The 19,957-nt window shown below is 39.5% G+C and overlaps 1 protein-coding gene across 2 annotated transcripts in view; it reads right to left on the bottom strand.

Moving 5' to 3' along the window:
- Window positions 1-250: 250 nt before the first annotated feature.
- Window positions 251-19,957, bottom strand: part of fam168a (family with sequence similarity 168 member A) — a 44,871-nt gene continuing 25,164 nt past the window's right edge. Inside the window, exons 2-8 of one of the 2 annotated variants that reach the window (XM_004543856.6) lie at window positions 16,996-17,103; window positions 16,269-16,360; window positions 12,481-12,558; window positions 8,073-8,218; window positions 7,111-7,297; window positions 6,419-6,545; window positions 251-6,178 (exon numbers count right to left, since the gene is read on the bottom strand). In XM_004543856.6, coding sequence (XP_004543913.1) covers window positions 6,433-6,545; window positions 7,111-7,297; window positions 8,073-8,218; window positions 12,481-12,558; window positions 16,269-16,360; window positions 16,996-17,057 — 678 coding nt within the window. In that variant the 5' untranslated portion in view covers window positions 17,058-17,103 and the 3' untranslated portion in view covers window positions 251-6,178; window positions 6,419-6,432. The remainder of the gene's footprint in view (window positions 6,179-6,418; window positions 6,546-7,110; window positions 7,298-8,072; window positions 8,219-12,480; window positions 12,559-16,268; window positions 16,361-16,995; window positions 17,104-19,957) is intronic. The other variant, XM_004543858.6, reaches the window with a different exon arrangement.

Here is a 19,957-nt window from a genome sequence, read left to right as displayed (position 1 = left end):
TACTATAGAATCAGTAAGGGCGTACGTAGTTTTATGGCTTTCATCTGAGGTTGTACTTACGTAATGTTAAGACCTGCTAAAGTTATGATGAATAAAACACTAGAATTAGGTGAGGGTTTATGACTTGATTTCTCTCTTTGTGCATATTTTGATGAATCTCAAAAAACAGTGTTTTATAAAATATACCCAACAATAAAAAAAATTATATCATGACAACACAACCAGGAAAAAAAAGGCCCCACACACACAATAAGTCTTCCTTTTATAGGAAAATTTTAATAGTTATTCAATGTTCTACATTTTACAGTAAATATACAATTACAAACTTGGCTTAGTTATAGTACTAAGATCACTAACTGATCTTTTAAAAAAACAAAACAAAACAAAACCCTCAACAACAAAAAAAAAAAAACAATAATAAAAAAAAAAGAAAAAAAAAGAGGAAATTTAAAAAAGAAAAAAAAAAAGAAAACAGATTTACACTTCATATCACAAGCCTGACGCAGGTCCTTCACTCTGGACCAAATAGCTAACATACAATTCACTTCTCTCAACGCTGAACAGACGTTGGGCTTCAGTTTCAAACACAACCTTACGGTAACAGATATACCATAGCATGTGCAAACTGGGTACCAAACTAAAACTTCCAAAGATGGGGTTGTTCATCGTACTTGATCCAGAGGGATGCAAGCAGTTTTTTTTTTTCTTCTTCTTTTGTTTTTTTGTTGTTTTTTTTGGAAGACAAGGAATTTCCACTTTTTGCATCACATTTAGTGTCAAATCAAACTAAGAGATATCTCTGACAAGTTGAAATTAAAAAGCTGCGGCAGAACATTGAAGACATTTAAGAGCCTACTATTCACTTTGATAGTAGTGTTTTAGTTTATACTTGTGAAAAACTAAGACTTTGCAACTGCAAGGCAAAAACAAAAAACAACAAAAAAAAAAAAAAAGAGAGAGAGAAGGGGAGGGGAAATGGAAGAGAGGATAGGTGTTATGAAATGCTTCTAGTCACATTTTCACTGTCAAGATAAAAAAAAGAAAGAAAATAAAAGCAAAAAAGGTTTGGAAATCTACAGGTTGACGGATGACGCGGTGAAGCAGAGTCACGGTTAAGACAAGTTTGCACACCCGCTCCCCTCACGCTGCAAAGTGTGCAACTGCCCATTTTCACTTAAGTGCAAATTGAAATAAATGAAACAAGGAATGGAGTGAAATGAGGAAGCAGTTTCATCACTCTGGAAAAAAACTAAACAAAACTGAAACTGTTCCCAGCCTCTTCACTGGGTCTCCACATTAAAACAAAATAATTTGTTTTTGAACTTTGTTCCACAATCAAAAAAAAAGGTCAAAAATACAGGTCTGTATTTTTAGTGATGTTCTGGTTGTCCAGACATCTAAAACTATCTCCCAATAAACCTACAGCAATTTGAGAAAGTGTTCAAAGGTGACATTTAATTGTGAGTTTTACATGCAAATGATTAAAAAGGCTCAAAGCCATCAGACACAGATGCCACATTAGACTTTGTCACCAGCGACATCTAGTGTTTAAAAAGGCGTCGATGTAACAACCATCGCTTCTGCAGTTCAGACGGGGAGGTGAGGGGTGCAAACTTTAGGCAGGTTGGCACAGAAAGGTATGAGAGTTAAAAAAAAAACAAAAAACAAGTGCTAAGAGTGAAGACGGGAGGAAACAATATATGATCCGACATCATTTTGCATCCCTGAATGTGATGAAACCAGATGTGTAATGGAATGCCGAGTGGGCACAAAGTGAAAACGGGGGTAAACCCAGAGAGGAGAGGAGCAAAAGTTAAGAGTCAGGCAGACAATATGCATCAACAGCGTGAGAAACAGGACAGCAATATGGGAAAAAACCCCAAAACTAAACAGATTCACATGAAGCCAGACGCAACGAGGACTCAGAATTCACCACTTAGGAGAACAAAGTAATATTTATCGAACAACAACTGGTGAAATATGGCACAGAACAAAGGGCACAGAGGCTGAGGGTTTTCAAGACATCATTCAATACAATTCTTTGAACCCACAAAACAGAAACGGACAGAAAAAAAGGAAAACTGATTCTAAAGGCATCCATTTCAGTTCTGTCACCGATCCTCTTTTTTAGCTTTTTTTTGTAACATATCGTAACGTCTGTAATTTCAATGGGAATCTGGTGATAAGAAATCCCACAGTTTTATGTAAAGACCTTGTGTGAACTCCACTCCCTCCTATAGAAACGGATATGAAGCGGACAGATGCAGAAGAGGTAAAACAAAAACAAAAAATAATATATATATATATATATTAAAAGCACAAACAGTAGCTGCCACACTGATGCAACCATGCTTAGCTAGAAATACATTACTGTACCACTTGCTGTATAAATATACTGCATGTTTTTTAAACTTAGAAATCCAATGCTATAGTGAAATACACCTGAATATTATGCATACCCATTATGCTCAATTGACCATAGGGAAAGAAGAAGAAGAAAGGAAACAAGATTTAACTGAGAAATACTGACAAAAAGTAGTGGTTGGTTAAATAAATCCTAATGGAGTAACATCACTGCTGTCGCAAGAAAATGTAGTTTGTGAACTTGTGAAGTTTCACCAGCTTTAAATTAAAATGTACAAGATCCTTAAGCGGCGTCATTTCCTCACTCTCATGCTAAAAACACCCACTTGATATCGGCTAAAATACAAGAGTCGCTTTAAAAACGGGGCCCAAACGTAGGCGCTTTTCTTCCGACAGCGGAATTATGCGATATTTTCTTGAGAATTAACATACTAGTGTACAAACATCTGGACTAAGAATACCTCAAACACTCGACCTTATTGTTTTATTTTTAATTAGGATATAAATTGCTTCTTCCTCCGTCTTGCACTACAAAGTCTAGGTACCTGTTACTTAGCATTAAATTATAGTAGTATAGTCAAGTTTCTTTTTTTTGTCTTATGTTGTGCAATATTTCCTCACAATGTTATTCAATACTTCAAAAAAAATTTGATATGTCTACTTTTCTTAGCAGTAACTGTAATAATTATTGAAAGGCGGCTGCATACGGAGCCTTGAATCCATATTTAGAGATTACAACAATATGCATTTGTTTATTTAAACCCCCCCAAAAAAGAAAATCAATTCAAAATGCTGATAAAATAATTACTGTACGTTAAAGTTGGAGGCATTCCCCTCTTATTTTATTGCAATATCAAACCACTTCATCCACATACCCGTGCGCTAAATGCTTTTTTTAAAAGACCAATCTACCCTCACAGGAATGTGAAGTTCTCCTTTGAGCTTTTTTCTTCTTGTAAATCCTGAAAAAATGCCACAGGCCTCACCTAAAAGTAAATCCCACCACGATCACGACTACCCCACACTGACGAGGACCAATACACAAAGACTTAAAGTGCCGCTATTACGTATCTGTGTTTAGATTTGCTTACATAGCCCAATGTTCTCACCGAATGGAGTCATTCTCTCCCTGAAAACACTGCCATGGAAATGCTTTGGCTGTAGCCCAGGCTCTTCTTGTGTTACATATCTATGTCACTATGTAACAGCCATAATCTTGGCCTAGAAACCAAGAAGTGAAAAAACAAACAAACACCCCACCTACTCGCCTATTATGACCTTTTTGTTGAGTTCTTGTACAAAATGATCAGTTTCTGCTGAATTACATTTGTCTCCACAACAATAATGAACCCTACATGTTTCATTTTAGCATGGCGCACAGGTATAAATATTTACTCGATCTGTATTGTATTTGACTGTAGACAAATTACCAATAAAGTTCTTCTTTCTAACATAAAAACACAAGAAGAAATGGGTGAAATAATTCCACAAAAACATCTAACAAGACTGTCATATTTTCAATTTCCTGACATTAAAGTTCAGAGATGAGAAAATCTGGCTGAAGCTAAAAGTTTGTTAGTATTTGATGGCTCTTAGAGGAGCATCCAGTTATGAATGTGACCAAGTTTGATTGTCAAACTCCTTTAAATCTGCATTCTATCTAAAGACCAGCAGATGGCGATAGCTGTGGCTGCAAAAACACTTGTGGTCCTAAAGAAGTTCACAGGCTCATCAACTCACTTTGAGTCACACTGAACAAAAAAGTCTGTTCTGTAAATCTTGGTGATTTTATTTATTTTTTTATTTTTTTAAAATGATGATTATTTGCTTGCCCATGGGCTAATGACTTGCCAATCAAAAACCAATAAAATACAGTTTCCCAGTCAGACCCACGACTCCTTGTAACATCCATTCTTTTGCAAAATGGGGCTTAAACAAACATGAGACGTCACAGTATCCATCCATCTTTTATACAGTCTGGGTACAGTGAAGATTTCAAGAGCCAGGAGCCAAAACAGAGTGTTTCGGAGAGAGAATGACAAAGTTGCTGAAGCACTGTGGGAACTAATGTGTGACTAAAAAAAACATGTTGTTGTTGTTGTTTTTAATTTGTTTAACTTTAAAATCAATGAAGTGGAAAAAATAATTGTGAATACAAGCGTAACTGGGCACTTCAAGCTACATGACTAAAAAGCCGTGCTGCAACATGGACCTTATATGCTGAACAGATTATTAACAGACTGCGTCCAATCAGAAGGCTGTGATGTGCATAACATTTAGACGGATGGACTAGATTGAATTCTATTCATCTATCCAATGATATTTATCTGACAGGCCCATTATTTAATAAAAAATTCAATAGTCTGGGCTCTCATCTGCAGGCCGTTTGGTTATTAGTCCTCGTCTGGAAAATGGAAGGAGGAGGACAAGATGATATATTCACAGTGAGAAAAATCAATGTGCATCACATACAGCACAAAAGAGCCGTCTGTTTGTGCACCTCCTTGCAGGCGAGTAACAAACTTAACTCTCTTGTGCCTTAAGATGACAGCTGTGAATATGTCATCTTGTCTACTGTTCTCATTCCTTCCGGCTCTCCTCCGACATCACCACCGATCCCTTTAAACTCCATCACTGCTGGCTGTGTCTCCCATGCACACCCCAGAAATCCATGTGTGCGTGTGTGTGCGTGTGTGTGTGTCCACCAGCTAAAACATAACTGGAGGTACTGTACAATAAGCGCCACTAAGTGACGGTGTTTCCCAAAACACAACAGGAGCCCCTGTTTGTGTGTGTGTGTGTGTGTGTGTGTGTGTGTCAGAAAGTGTGCACGACCGTCCAAGCTGTTGTCACTGTTAGTATAGCTGTATTTTTTTAAGGTTTTAAATGTACTTACCTACTCTAACCACAGAAAGAAAGCTGACATGACCCAAACCACCCAGGAACGTCCTCTATAGCTAGGATAAAATTTTGATAGTGTTACAACATACTAGCCTGCATAGTATGTAGCATGATGTTTGTACTAGGTACAATGCTAAAGCAGACAAAAAATGTGACGCGTAGCATTACAGGTGATGGCTGGTCAGTGCTCATAGCACTCCTATGGAGGCGTAACAACCGGGATGACAAACTACTGCTGGACACAGCTACACTGGAAGACGACCGAGATCAAACTGAAAAAGGATGAGGAAGAATTTGGGGGGAGAGACTGCAAAGTAAGGTAACTCATCTGAGTGTAGCAAAAAGAAGGAACATTAAAAATCAACAATCTGTAAAACTAAAATCCTAGTTGTGTTGAAACCCTGTGCTGATATCTAGTCATTAAAAAATTTGGCAGCATAAGTCAATAAGTCTTTGTGACCAATGGAGATGAAGAAGAATAAGTGCCCAATATTCTCCAGCCAGCTGAGTTGCAGCAGGCAGAAACACACACACACACACACACACACACACACACGCACACATACACACACCAGCACAACACAGTAACAGGAGCGCTCGACACCCGTGATTGGTCAAGAGTCCTTCTGGAGTTCCAATGACAGCCACAGCAAAGGAAAATGAGGAAATGAAATAAAATAACAATACAAAATAAGATAATGATTGGTTGGCAGATGAAAAGGAAAAAAGAAAAAGAAAACAAAGAAAAAGCAGCTTTTGTAAAAATGTTAGAGAATGTCGCATAATAACAATGATAGTAAAGTGGCTGTTGCACTTTAGTTTTGTTCTTGCAGACAGATGCAGAGTTCCCGTGATTACTGACGGGAGCTCGCGGTAAGATTCGAGCAGTTGCATACGATGGTGGACTCCAGATCTGGTGGGAAAGAAAAGCAGAGGAACACATAGGTGATTGAGTTAAGACTGCCTCAGACCTCTGAGGGAAGAAGGGGAAAAAAATGGCGAGGCAGCGCAGTTTGTTAAAGTCGAGAGAGACGGGGATGAGATGAGGAAAGGAAAAGGTGGAGAGGAGGGGAAGAAAAGGAGGAACCACCAGATGGAGCACAGAAACATCTTAAAGAGGAGGATCTGAAACATCAGGAGGGGAGATACTTACATGATGGATGGGCTCTACCAGTGAGGCGGTACGTAGCTGTACCCAGGTGTCCCTTGGGGCCTGTAGGTTGGCACAGTAACTGGGTGTGCTCCAATTGGGGGGTGTTGTGGCGTTGTCAGCAGAGTCCCTACACAAAGAAAACACCACCAAGGATGCAAAATCAATTTGTACCTGAGCTGCATCTACCAATCATGCACTTCTTTTTGTTTTTTTGCAGCAAAAAGGCAATAAAATAAAGAATAAAATGTTTTTTTAAGTCCAGGGACTTAAGGTAGGACTAAAAAGGTAACAAAGGGTCTTTGCTAAAAACATTTAAAATACACCAACACGCATTGGCCTGCACCATCTTCACAGATACTATCAGGGCTATTGCACTTTCACCCATCACAGGTGGGCAACAAAATCACACATTTTCATTTTTCTTTACCTTCTCGGGGGGCAAAGATGAAGAAAACGATCCTTTAATTAATGCTACAGATTTTTTTAAGCAAACAAATTCAAAAGCTTTCATCAGTGCCGTAATAATAAGATTACTACAAAAAAACACATCAGATGCCCTCCTGACACAGCTCCAAAGGGATTTGTGTCTCCTCCAGTAGAGCCATCACAAATTATGGTCGAGAGTGAAGAACAGTTATTATGTTGGTACCATATTAGGCCCACATGGAAAGAGTTCACAGTTGCTTTCATACCTGCGCTCATGGCCATGGTTGTCCCAGCTACCATCCCCATGGCAGCCATGCCGTTGTTGCGAGGAGCAGGTACAGGGACAGGGGCCGGGTAGAGGGCTGTGGAGGGGATGCTGTTAGGCTGCACCACGGTGGTGTGATGGATCACATGTGGCTGAGCGGCAAACACTGGCTGGGTGTAGTACGCTCCCTGTCAGGACAAAACATCGGAAAACCTTCAATGATTACAAAACATCTTAGCAGAAGAAACTTCTTCAAGTGATTTTGCATTACAAGAACAAGCAAAACAGACTGAAACACAATACTTTGAAATGGACAGAAATTGAAGCCGTCTCTTCTTTCCACTGCACTTTTCAAAGCACCAAATTACAAAACAACAACATGATTGCCTTATTGTTGTTTTATTGTGTGCGACTGAATCTCAAAACCAAGTTCAATTCAATCGGTTTTCTAATTTAATAATAGCGAATGTTTATTTCCCCGCATTTTTGGATAACCAAGCGTGTTACTACCGGCTAAAGTGTGCCATAACAAAAATCAGCCAACGTCAAATGTCTGTGTTTTCATTCATCCAGGTCACGGTTGTCTAAGGACATTAGAAAATAAAGAGAGGGTTCTTTAGCCCTCGCTGATGGTAGAGAGTGACATGTTCTGTATCCAAACAGTGTCCCTGTAGGCTGGAGAAATGCGCTTTTCACTCAACAGTCCAATTCTGCAGAACAGAAGCTACCTATGAACATGATAAGTGCTCTGAATTTAAACGAGGAGAATCAACAGCCATGTGACAGACCATTTACTGTCACAAACGCTTCGCCTAATTGTTTTTAATACAGAGTAAAACGACGCAGACTGAGCAGGCAGCACAAATGTATTTACTGGAGTGGCTGCGTTAAACGGTTATGGCAGCCGAGCAGCTGCAGCAACAAACCCCATCAACATTTTCCACTCACTCCAGACATCCTCACCTGTGTGTATAGGTTCTGCTGAGGGTAGGCACTGCGGATGGGGTACATAGCTGTCGGGTACGGGGTAGGGGTCGGAGTATAAGGAGGAGGGGCTCCATTTGACTGAGTGGGGGGCACTTTGTATGGAGTTCCTGCTGGAGTATATCCTATACAACGAAAGAAAAGAGAAATACAACATAAATTTACCAGCTCACCAAGAAGAGGTCTTCTTAAATCTAGGAGAGTTTCTTATTTACACGTCAATAACACATTAGAATAATGAGATTGAATTCTCCACACTGTCTTTAGTCAGTTGAGCTCTCACACTGGGTTTTTATGAGTAACTCTATACCTTAAACATTTCATTGTTGTGTGTGTTTCTATGTTTAGGGGGAGCAGCAGCAACCAAAGAGAGTACAGACTCACCCTTTTAGCACTCATCCTCACATCTCATTATTTGCATTTCCTATAAAATCCACCAGATGGGGACGACTGCCATCTTTTGATGGGATTTGAATATTGAAACAATAAAGCTGACAGTTTATGTATATTTATCCAGTTTAAGCACGAGCTTTGAAGATAGGGGCTTTGCACTGTGTATTGAAAAAGCCATCTACTGACTGTATGTGAGGTATTTTCAGGTTTTTTTTCACAGATTATATTCTGCAGTATACGCTGAAACCAACAACCACAGCAGAGCTGCAACATCATTTCACATAGTATCCCCCCTGTAGCTGACGCTACGTCACTGGATGAAAAGCATGACGTTGGGGACAGTAAAGGAATCTGGCTCAGACCGCTGCATTCATGTCCGCTCTGATCTCTGGGGGTGTAGTACCTCTGAGCCGCCACCTGGAGGAGCCTGAAGGTCAAACATGCTACTAGCTAGTTGCTGCTGCTGTGGAGCTTATGAAAGCGCTTTTCTCACACAAGGACAAGGGAACAAAGAGATGCTGGCGCTGCTCTGTGGCTAAAAGTCTGTGTGTGTGTGTGTGTGTGTGTGTGTGTGTGTGTGTGTGTGTGTGTGTGTGTGTACACACACATGCTCTCACATTCATTCTTTGCACTAACATGCATGCAGGGCATTAAAGGACAATGGTGCGTGACAATCACACAAAAGCCCTGCTGATAGAAAACACTTTGTCTCCTCAGCGGTCTTGAGAAATAATGACCAAGACACGTTTTCTAATCAGACGGAGGCTGGCTTGTCTGGCCGATTCATTGTTGTCACTGATACAAAATCTAAACATTTTAATTTCCCCATAAATTAACCACTGTGGAGTAAAGGGTAAGATATCTGCAGTCAAGCACACACACACACACAAAAACAAACAAACAAAAAAAACAAAAAAAAAAAAACCCAAACCAAAACAACCCTGATAATGAGTCTCGGGTTTCGGCTGGAACAAAGCTGACAGAGCTTTGCCAAAGCATACCTGATATTTGGTTAGACTTCCAAAAGACGGAAAACAAACTCAGGGAGGGAACAAGGGGAGGAAGCTTCAAAAGCGGCACAGATGAAAAGTACAACCCCCACCCTCTCTGCTCGAGTACCACACTCAATATTTAAGACAATAGAAAACAATTTCAGTCGCTATCTTCGCTCCCTGCTGAGGAAATTAAATTTAATCCATACGTCCAGTAGCATTTTTTTTCTGAAAGGTACTTTAATCAAAATTTAAAGCAATTAATAGATTCTTGCATGATTATATATCACATCTTTACTGCTGTTATAAAAACACATCATTATCTCTGAATTCAGTAACAATGCATGTGTTCAAAGACTCCATTAAATAAAAACATCTTGCTGACACTACAAATCATTTATTTATTTTTCCCTGAGCTCATTATCAGTCCCATTCATTTCACCATTCCTACTCTTTTGGTTATTTTTTTTTTTAAATCTTTTTATTTAATTGCTCAACGTTGAACAATCCTTGTTGACTTCCTTCCTCGCCTACCCCCAATCAGATCAAATTGCATTACTGTATAATTACCTTTATTACCACAAATCTGCACAAGATTGAAAAATTGATATCCCGAATGAGCAGAACGATGAATTTAATGCTTTCAAACAATGTAATAAATGTTTTTTTTCTTACGCTTGGACTACAAGAAAGCCTGCAATCACCAAACCTAAACCATCTATACATGCATATCAGGAAAGCACAACTGTAGTCCCATCTGCTGAGGGGACCACACAATGAACCCCAACAGAGCACGCATTTGCTGCTATATGGGCACTAGCAGCTGCTACTGGCTAGCTTCCCACTCCTTCGCCATTAATGCCCCTTTAGGCTGAGATCATCACTTAATTCATATTGCCTTTAAACGACTCGAGTCTGTGTGCAGCTCTAAACAACATTGTAACTGCATGAGTGATGGTAATGCTCCGTCAATTTTTATGAGCATGGTTTGGTTCGTAACTTAATTGTAACCGCACGTGACTCTGATAACCATTAAATATGTAGGAAACTGTATTTGCTTTAGGTTAAACACGCATCATAAACGGACAAACTCATTGCATCTCTACGCAGCGCTGCAGTGCCGCAGTAGCAGTGATGGATCCTCTTTAAATTAAAATGTCATCAGTGTGTAATTTATTCAATACATTAAGTGTTAGACAACCTTAACCTTAACACTGACTAACTTTCATTTCACACCATCACATTACTCAGCTGCCAGACTGCGCGGTTACAGATTACTCATCAGGAAGATAAAAACATTTCTGAAAATTATTAAGATAAATTGGAGGCGCAGTTTGTTCAGGCTTTTCAAGGCATTTCACAAACACTCGGTTCTGAGTTTTTAATGATCATTTCTGCATCACGGCAGAATTCACAACGAGCAAACTAGGAACAGTAATAGCACTGGACTCAAATTCACCAATGCAGGGATGAAAAAGCACGTATGCTAGGAAAAGAAGGCTTGTGAATTTATGTACCCATTTAACTCCACCTCAGTGTGAGGTTCTCTCCTGTAATCTTGCTGTCATTTTAAGTCATGTTAGTTTCTCTCCTTTGTGCTGCTTCACTCTGCGTGTGGGCGTAACCACTCCTAACCAGCTTGGTCTCGTGGTAAAACGAGAGAAAAGACTTTTTTTAAATTTTATTTTATTCACACGGACATGAATTGTCACATTTTTTGCCATTAAAGTCAGCATTCCTCTTAAATTCTTGTATTTCAGTTGGAATTATGCTTTGAGCAGCCTGTAGCTCGTATGCTGTCGTGAGGCTTTCAGCGAGGACGCATCACCCTGACAACCAACAAGTCTTTAAAAAAAGAAAAAGAAAAAAGGGGCAGCGGTTGTAGTTTGACCCAAACAATGATTGAAGTGCTTTTACTGGCTAAACTTAACAGAGCAGTTTTATTAAGGAAGTTAAAGCGCCTCTTGGCTGCTGTTGTGATGAACTGATTTTATATAAATAAAACTGAATTAAAAATAGCATGAGTGGCAAAAATGTAGTCATGTAGTTCTCTTAGAACAAAACAAAAAAATCTTCTACTTTGTTTACATGTAGATATGAGGAAACTGTGGTCAGGAACAAAAAAAAATTGAAATGTCACAAGCTTTTAATAAACTGGTGTGAGACTGTCGTGTTGACTTAATGCACACACAGTCATGTAGACATTCAGAGTCTCAGTAAACATGCCCTTCAGTAGTTCATCGGGCAACTTAGAATACCTTTTTTTTTTTACTAAACTACTAAAACTACATATATGTTCTCCATATTTTGTATTTTACTTTACTTTCCCAAGTTGATAAAATCATTAGTGTTTTTAAACAATCACAACCATGTGGATGTGATGTGGCCGCCTTGTATTTTGAGCCTGGTCGATGTTACTGTTACTTACTCGGGAGCCAAATGAAGCATGACAGAAATTATTTGTAAAAGCATTTGTCTATTTTCCATTCTGCGTTGCTTTGCCTTAATATAAATCGTTTCTCATGTTTTAACTATTCTAATCTTGTATTCAATTCAATTCATTTTCATTTATATAGCACCAAATCACAATAACAGTCGCCTTGAGGTGCTTTATATTATGAGGTGAGACCCTAGAATAATACAGAGTAAAAACCAACAAACTTCTCACTAACTGCTCGCTCATAGGGGGGAAGGAAAAAAAACCCTTTTAACATGAAGAAACCTCTGGCAGAACCAGGCAAATAAATCAACCCAGCAAAGGCAGGCAGAAGAAAACAGTCTAGTAGCTTAATACTTGTAGCTGCATGATAATGATTTGTCTGAATTCATCGTGCACACAAACTTCAATGGTTCCTTGTAGTGCAATTATCCTTTATTCTTCTTAGAAAAAGAGAAAGAGCCCCTAATTAACTCTGAAAATTACTCTAAACTGACAATTTCTCCCAAGATATTACCTTGTTAAATATGAGCTCTTTGTGTATGGGGAGGAGGGTAGAGCTTACCTGGTGGATACCCAGGACTGCCTGTTTGGTACAGGTTGGTGTAGGTAGGAGCTGTAGCAGGATACCCCCCTGGATAGCCTGCAAGACGCCACAGGCGAGACAGAAAATATTAGAAACCTTAACATCAAGCAGAGGGGACGCACAACTGAAGTCCCCCTCCTTTCCCCAACCCGCTCACTTATTCACACAGACACACAGGTAGGGGAGTATTTGGTTTGAAGCAGGATGTGCACAGATGGTGCTCATTAAAAAAATGTCTGCACCAATAACACAGTTGGCTGAATGCGTCTTACATACACCAATTTGGCAGACGGGACACACCTGCCAATATGGTGTGGGAGGAGAGACAAATTCAGAAACATTAGCAATGCCTGCAGACACGTGCGAGGGATGCACGCACGCATGCACCACGCATCCTCCCGTGCGTCATAAATTACGTGTCGAGCGAACAAAAAGTCAATCTGACCTGCGAAAAAGCTTCTCCTTATAAAAAGGTGCAGGTTCGACAGGGCGAGACAAAGACGATGGAAGTAAAAGGGGGGGGGAAAAGCAGCACAGAGTGAAGAGAGGGAGTGTAAGCGAGCTAAGTGCTGTTCTCTCCTCACTCTTTGCTATTATTGGCAGACAGTCTCGCAGATCTGTTCTGTAGCCGTGAGCCTCCGCTATATCGAGCTTTGGCTGCTGTAGGTTGAGATACGGTCGGATGTAACAGTTCCAATAAACGCAGTTATAAGACGGTCGAGATGTTAATCACGATCACACAACATCCCGTGTTTATTTCGTTCATGCTAATACAAAGAATACTTTTTAATTTAACAACACAGCAGACACACGCATGCATAAAGCATAGCATAATGAGCACTCAAAAATTTACAGATTGGTTCCGGAAAAATCTGAAAATAGTAAGTCATCAATCTTCATTGTTTTTATTTCAGATTTGGAGGATGTGTTTCTGGTCAGGAAAAAAACAAAACCAAACAGAAATCATGAAGATTTAAAATAAACTTTTTTTTTTTTTTTAAATTTCTCACCTTTTTTGAAGGAAAAAAAAAAAAAGTGGCAAAATCTGCATTTACACTACAATTCAGTGTTATATTAAAGAAACAGCTTCTTGCCAGTTCATCATAAGCACCAATTAAAGAGTCCTGAATCAGATGACACATTAACACAACAGATGTTGCTACACTCCAGTTAAACATGCATGCTACGATCCAACTTTAACACCACAAGTTGGATTTTCCCCTTTAACTGAATCCATCTTAAAAATATATATAGATCAGTAGCTTTCACTTCAGTATACTATAACTTTATAACCAGAGGTGGGACCAAGTCATTGTTTTGCAAGTCTCAAGTGAGTCTCAAGTCTTTATCCTCAAGTCTCAAGTCAAGTCTCAAGTAATGTCAGGCAAGTCAGAGTCGAGTCTCAAGTCACTGGTGTAAAAGTCCGAGTCAAGTCACAAGTCTGAAACTTTGAATTTCAAGTCCTTTCGAGTCTTTAAAAAAAAAACGAAAAAAAGCATGTTGCAGTTATGCTAAATGTAAATATTAGACCATGTAATTTTTAAATCTGTGTTTTTCTCAACACATGACAAAATAGTGAACTTAGAAAATATACACAAATTGTGAAATTGCACCTCTTTAAAATGCAGCTCAATTAAACCTAGCTCCAAGAATAATTTTCACCGACAGTTCTGAGATAAGCTGCATGTTATTCTTGGATGCGGTTGTAGGACCGGCTTTAAAATCGCATGACAAAAATATCATACATATTAAAAAAAACTGCATCACCAACGTAGCCTGGACAACATTTGCTAGTTAGATGAAGTCAGCTATCTCATCGTAGCATATTTATATGCACATTTATAATCATACGGTTCTTGGAGTGAGTGCACACACTCATGAAGTTTAGTAACTTCCGGTCACTGCAACAAGCCCAGGTACAGTTTACCGACGGATGGGTGCAGGACCTTGAAATGCACCGTGTAGAAAGTAAAGACCATCGTACGTATCATAAGTTTACCAGTCTCACAAATCGTCGTCATAAATACACATTCGTTAACCGTTTATTAATAGGACCTTTGAACTCAATGGTAATTAATTAGTAGTGGAAATAATTTCTGGTAGCATCACAGAAATGTAGCAGTGACAATAATATTGTATGCTGTAATCGCACTGGACAGTGATACAAAACAACTGTTTTATCCTGTGAATAAAAGTATATGTTTTTGTCAGTGTACCATAATAACAGAAGCGAAATGCAATATTGTGTCAGGACAATTCACTATTTATGCACAATAAACACAGGAGCATAGCGCGACAATTTCTGTTCAGCGCCAGACTTGCTTGTAACCTATATCACCAATTATGTTAAGAAAAATGACGCATTAACTACAACAGCAGACTGACCTTTGTGGAAATGCTTGGAGCAGACTAACCTGTGAGCTGGAGTGTTCTGGGACGTTATATTTGATCTTTGAATGGCTGCAATCCAGGCCATCCGTCGCCTCTTTGTTACTTCGGAAACATGGCTCGAACAATTTCTCTTCAACGACGTAATCCGATAACAACCGATCTCTTTACCCGTCGGCTTCCCGTGGCTGTCATGCGACCGGCTATTGCAGTTAATAATACAACAGCTTCTTGCCATTTTTGTGTTTCTTTTTATCGCTGTGTGACTGATTTTAATTGAAAGCCTGCGTGCGCTAGTACCGCTTGCCACGAGTTCCCAGAATCCTTTGCGGTTCTACCCGTGAATGACGTCACATTTTCAATCTCTATATAATATGCATGTTAAATTTTATATTTGGGGTAAAATATCAAGTCTTTTCAAGTAAACCGGTTCAAGTCCAATTCAAGTCCCAAGTCATTGGTGTAAAAGTCCAAGTCAAGCCACAAGTCTTAGAACATTTTTTCAAGTCAAGTCTAAAGTCATAAAATTAATGACTCGAGTCTGACTCGAGTCCAAGTCATGTGACTCGAGTCCACACCTCTGTTTATAACTATTATAACCTTTGAGGCCCAAGATTAACAATGGCCTATATTTTTGTCTCTTTCCTTTTATCTCTTCTTGCAAACTCACTTCCTTGGGCACTTTATTAGGTGCACTTTGCTCCCTTTGCATTTGTAGCACAGATTCAACAACGAAACATTCAGGTTTTGACCCATATGGATATGACAGCATCACAAAGTTGCTGCAATTTTGTCAGCTGCACGTCCATGATGCAATCCTGTTACACCGCATCCCAAAAGATGCTCTACAAGACTGAGATTTGGTGGCTGTGGAGGCACTGTTCATGTCTTGTTGATGCCAAATGTCTATTCTCTGTAAACGTGAGAGATGGTTGTGTGGGGAAATCCCAGTAGATCAGCAGCTTCTGAAATACTCAGACTGCACAAACAACCACACCATGTTCAAAGTTACTTAAATCATCCATTGTGATGCTTTGTTTGAACTTCAACAGGTTATCCTAACAATGACATGTAGTCATTGTAAAAAAAAATAAATAAAAAAATAAAAAAAAAGCAGCTAAACAAGTTCTATTATAAAGTGCCCAGTAAGTGTATATACAAGAGAGAATATAATTCGATTTTTTACTGTACTGCATAATTGATTGCTGGAGTCACTGGTAGGGATGTTAATAGAAACAATGTTTTTTTGCACAAACTTGAATACAATGTCATATTAGCATTTCTGTCCTATCAGAACTCTGTTAGGCATATCTCAACTGGCTTAAACCTCGGTATTCAGTATTGAAGACGTCCACAGACGTACAGGTCTGCCATCTTACCTGTGAAGGCCATATTCTTGGGGTTTCCATATGGAGTTCCAGGCTGGACAGGGCTGTAGACTGGATTCATAGCTGAAGATAACCTGTTCTTACTAGGAGAGAGAAAGAAACAGAAAAAGTGGAAAACAGAAGAGAGAGAGTTAAGAAAAGACAAGGAGGGGAAAATGGAGGGGAAAAGAGACATAAGCCATGTAAACTGGAAAGAAAATTGTTACCATTATCAAGCACACTCACCACACGCATAATCCCAGAGTCAGATTCTTAAAGCGGCATCCAGCTGAAGGATTTTGCTGGCATGCAACAAAATCAAGCCCTGCGACTCCCCAACCTCAAAGCAGGCTCAATATAAGTATGGACTTAAAAACACAGACTGCTTGGATTTAAAAGAAAAATGCACAAGTTCTGACTCAAAGGCACAAGAATGCTTGGATCAATTGAAAAAGAACGCTTTGGTTCAATGCTGCTACCTGCCTTATTTTCCCACCACTGCACCAACAAGGCGCTACCTTCTGGGTTTTTCAGACACGGGGCCAGTAATCAATTCAGATTGGGGAAAATGGTCGGGCTGAAGGTGCCAGATAATGACCCATAAGGCATCCTTCTCCACACCGTAGAAGACTTCAAGTGCACGCTCTTCATTTCCACTTACCTGCTCATTGTGAATACAGGCCTACGAAATTTCGTGTGTGTGTGCGCATGTAAGTGTGTGTGCATGCGTGCCCCGTACCTCTTGTGCGTGTCTGGTTGATACATGAAACTGAATTTGTCTGTGGGATGCCCGCTCGCCATTCTTGCTGTATGCAAATGAGGAAGGAGTGGAAGTGGATATGCAAATCTGAAATTAAAACAGCGAGAGGTCATGATTACAATGAACACAAGGGAAAAAAATTAATTAAAAGAAAAACAGCAAAATAATAATAAAGAAAAAAGCAAGCACCAGTGCAACAGCAAATGGTTAGTGATAGCAGCAAGGGAGACAGTGATCAGGACCATGTCTGAGTGAGTGTTTGTGTTAACATTGTGTCTTTAATGTGCTCGATACAGCATGGATTAAAAAAAGGATGTGTGATAACTTCTCTCAGTTTTAAGGTGTGTGCAAGTGAAGCAGTTTCCAGAGGTGCTTGGAGATTATTAATATGGGTGTTAATAGAATAGAATAGCCCTTTATTGTCATTGTACATGTACAAAAAGAAATTGTGGAAATTTGCATAAACTTTACAATGCGTGTCCCAAAGGAGAGTGAAAAATGAATATGGACTTGCATGTACATATGTGATGTCCTGTTCAGAACGACAAGTACAAGAAGCAAAGCTCAACATCAACACAGCCAATGGAAAAGCACAGCACATCCAGTGAAAGGTGCAAGTGGAAAAGCAACACAACGGTACTGGGGTGGGGTGGGGGGGGTACCAAGCTGAGTTTTGCACCGAGCCAAGAGTAAGCGTGATCCAGAATTATAAGAGAGCTGCACAAACACAGAGTGAAACGGCTGAGCAATAACTGAAGAGAGGAAAGGTGTGCGCGGGCTGTGTGTTATATGAGTTCATGTGTAGCTTGTGTTGATTTTAACCCCCCTTCTCTTTGAAATTTCGGACTTGGCATGTGATGGCAGGGATCAGAGTGGTGCATTGTGGTTTTGAGTGCGGGCCCATAAAACAGTGTGTTGGATGTTACGTGGTGATCCCTCTAAACACGGCACATCCCTCACCCAGTCGCCGTATAAAAAAACCTATCAAAATGTATTACGTGTGCGACTTCAGTTTGCACTGTTCCATCCTGAGCTTCTGCTTCATGGACAGTTAACAACTGACAAAACACAAACCCTTTACACGATTATTGCGTTGGTGTCATAAGAGCTGGGCATACGCTGTAACATGGTGATGCCAAACGGCACCAAGTGACACTTCAGATTAGCCAAGGAAGCATGCCGGTGCTTTGTAAAATAGCACTGACGTCAAAACACCCCAAAACGCAGACAAATAAATGCAAGCACAAAACACGTGGGTGAGGTTGCTTTTCAGTTGTTTTGTGTGCGAATCCCCTTTAAAAATACATGCTCATCCTCCCCCCCCCAAAAAAATAACATGAACCTGTGTGTCTGTGGGTGTGCAAGACAACAAAAGTGGTGATATGCAAGCCGTGCTTCATTACTGAAACTCATGTCTCATAGCTAAAGAATGTGTCAGGGGAATTGATTAACCTACTGGCACCTTCCTTTTTCTCTTCACTGCACTTCGTTGTTTAATTTATCATTAGCCTTCTCTACCTCAGTTAATCAGTACCTCTGCATGCAAAACAACACTTTGATTGTAGCAGAATTACGTGTACAGAGATACGTGCAAACCCGGTTACACTAAAGTACTGTAACTCGAGGGATGAAGCAATGCGTTTACACACAGACAACTTAGCAACAAATCACTTCTAAAATTCTATCTTGAGGCACTTTGTTACTAGCCTGCCAGTAAAACACTTCCTTTGTTCCCATTTCTTTGGTTGAACTTATGAAAAAAACAAAACAAAGATAACACAGCCCAAGACGGCATTTTTTCACCAACAACATGATTCCTAAAGAGCTATTAGAAAATACTGAGAAAAATGGAAAAATGGGAGGAGCAGCTAAAGAATTATCTACAGCCGATGAACAATATCTTAAAGTCATATACATGTATCCAGCATCGTATAAGACCTGATGCAGGACTTATATGATACAGGAGATGCATCGGGCAGCTGTCAAGCAGCCATTCTCTAGGAAGGGAATGCAGTGATGAATCAAAACCATAATCAGTGTCTACGGAGGAGGTCAGGAGACAGGTATTAACTCTCTACATCCATCTGTAAAAAAACGGTGAAAGCCATGTCGTGGTGTGGAGCTGCATTTCTTGTTAAAATTGATCCAATTATCAACACAGAAAAGTATCATCAGATTTTGACCCACAAGGGAAAAAAAGCTTAATTTTGCAGCATGGCAAAGATCCCAAACACACTGCCAACGCAGTGAAAACAAACCTGGATAGAAAAACACACAAGATAGAACATTGTCAGTCATGTATGGGCCTCTGGAGAGCCCGGACATCAACATTACTGAAGTAGTGTGTGATCATTTTACCTAACATTCTCCCATTTTGTATCCTGTTAAGATGCTAAAAATATATTAAAGTAATGCTACGAATTTCAATGTGTGAATCAACAGAAGTAAAAAGGAAACTGAAAAATTGTCACAAATTATAGTCCAAGATAAAAACGTGCATCAAGGTTAAATTAAGGACAATTCATATGATTGAACACAACAGATTGCTACCAAAGCACAAAAAAAACCAATGTCTTTCCTCAAAAAAATTCTTAATTAAAAGAAGAAATCACAAACAAGCCAGTTTTGTTCAAGTTCTCAATATTTGGGTTAACAGGCCTTTTAATGAAAAAAACTAAAATCAAATGAAAAGGTACAGCAGGCCATGTAAGAGTATTAATCAGTAATACTATATAAAGGTAAAAACCTTTTATATATTAACACATAGACAAACCATCCCTGAGGGGCCTGTCCTCAAAACACACACGTACACAATTACAGCTCTGAATGAATAGAGGAGTGAGAAACGGGTGTGTTCATCTGTTTCACTGCACCCATGTGAATGCAGAAAAAGGTGATGAAAAGTTAAAACGGGAGAACAAGAGCGGCTGGACAATGCATC

Source organism: Maylandia zebra, linkage group LG14, assembly GCF_041146795.1.
Source record: "Maylandia zebra isolate NMK-2024a linkage group LG14, Mzebra_GT3a, whole genome shotgun sequence".
Taxonomy (NCBI): domain Eukaryota; kingdom Metazoa; phylum Chordata; class Actinopteri; order Cichliformes; family Cichlidae; genus Maylandia; species Maylandia zebra.
Note: the sequence above shows the minus strand (reverse complement) of the source record. Positions and strands in the feature narration are given on the sequence as shown.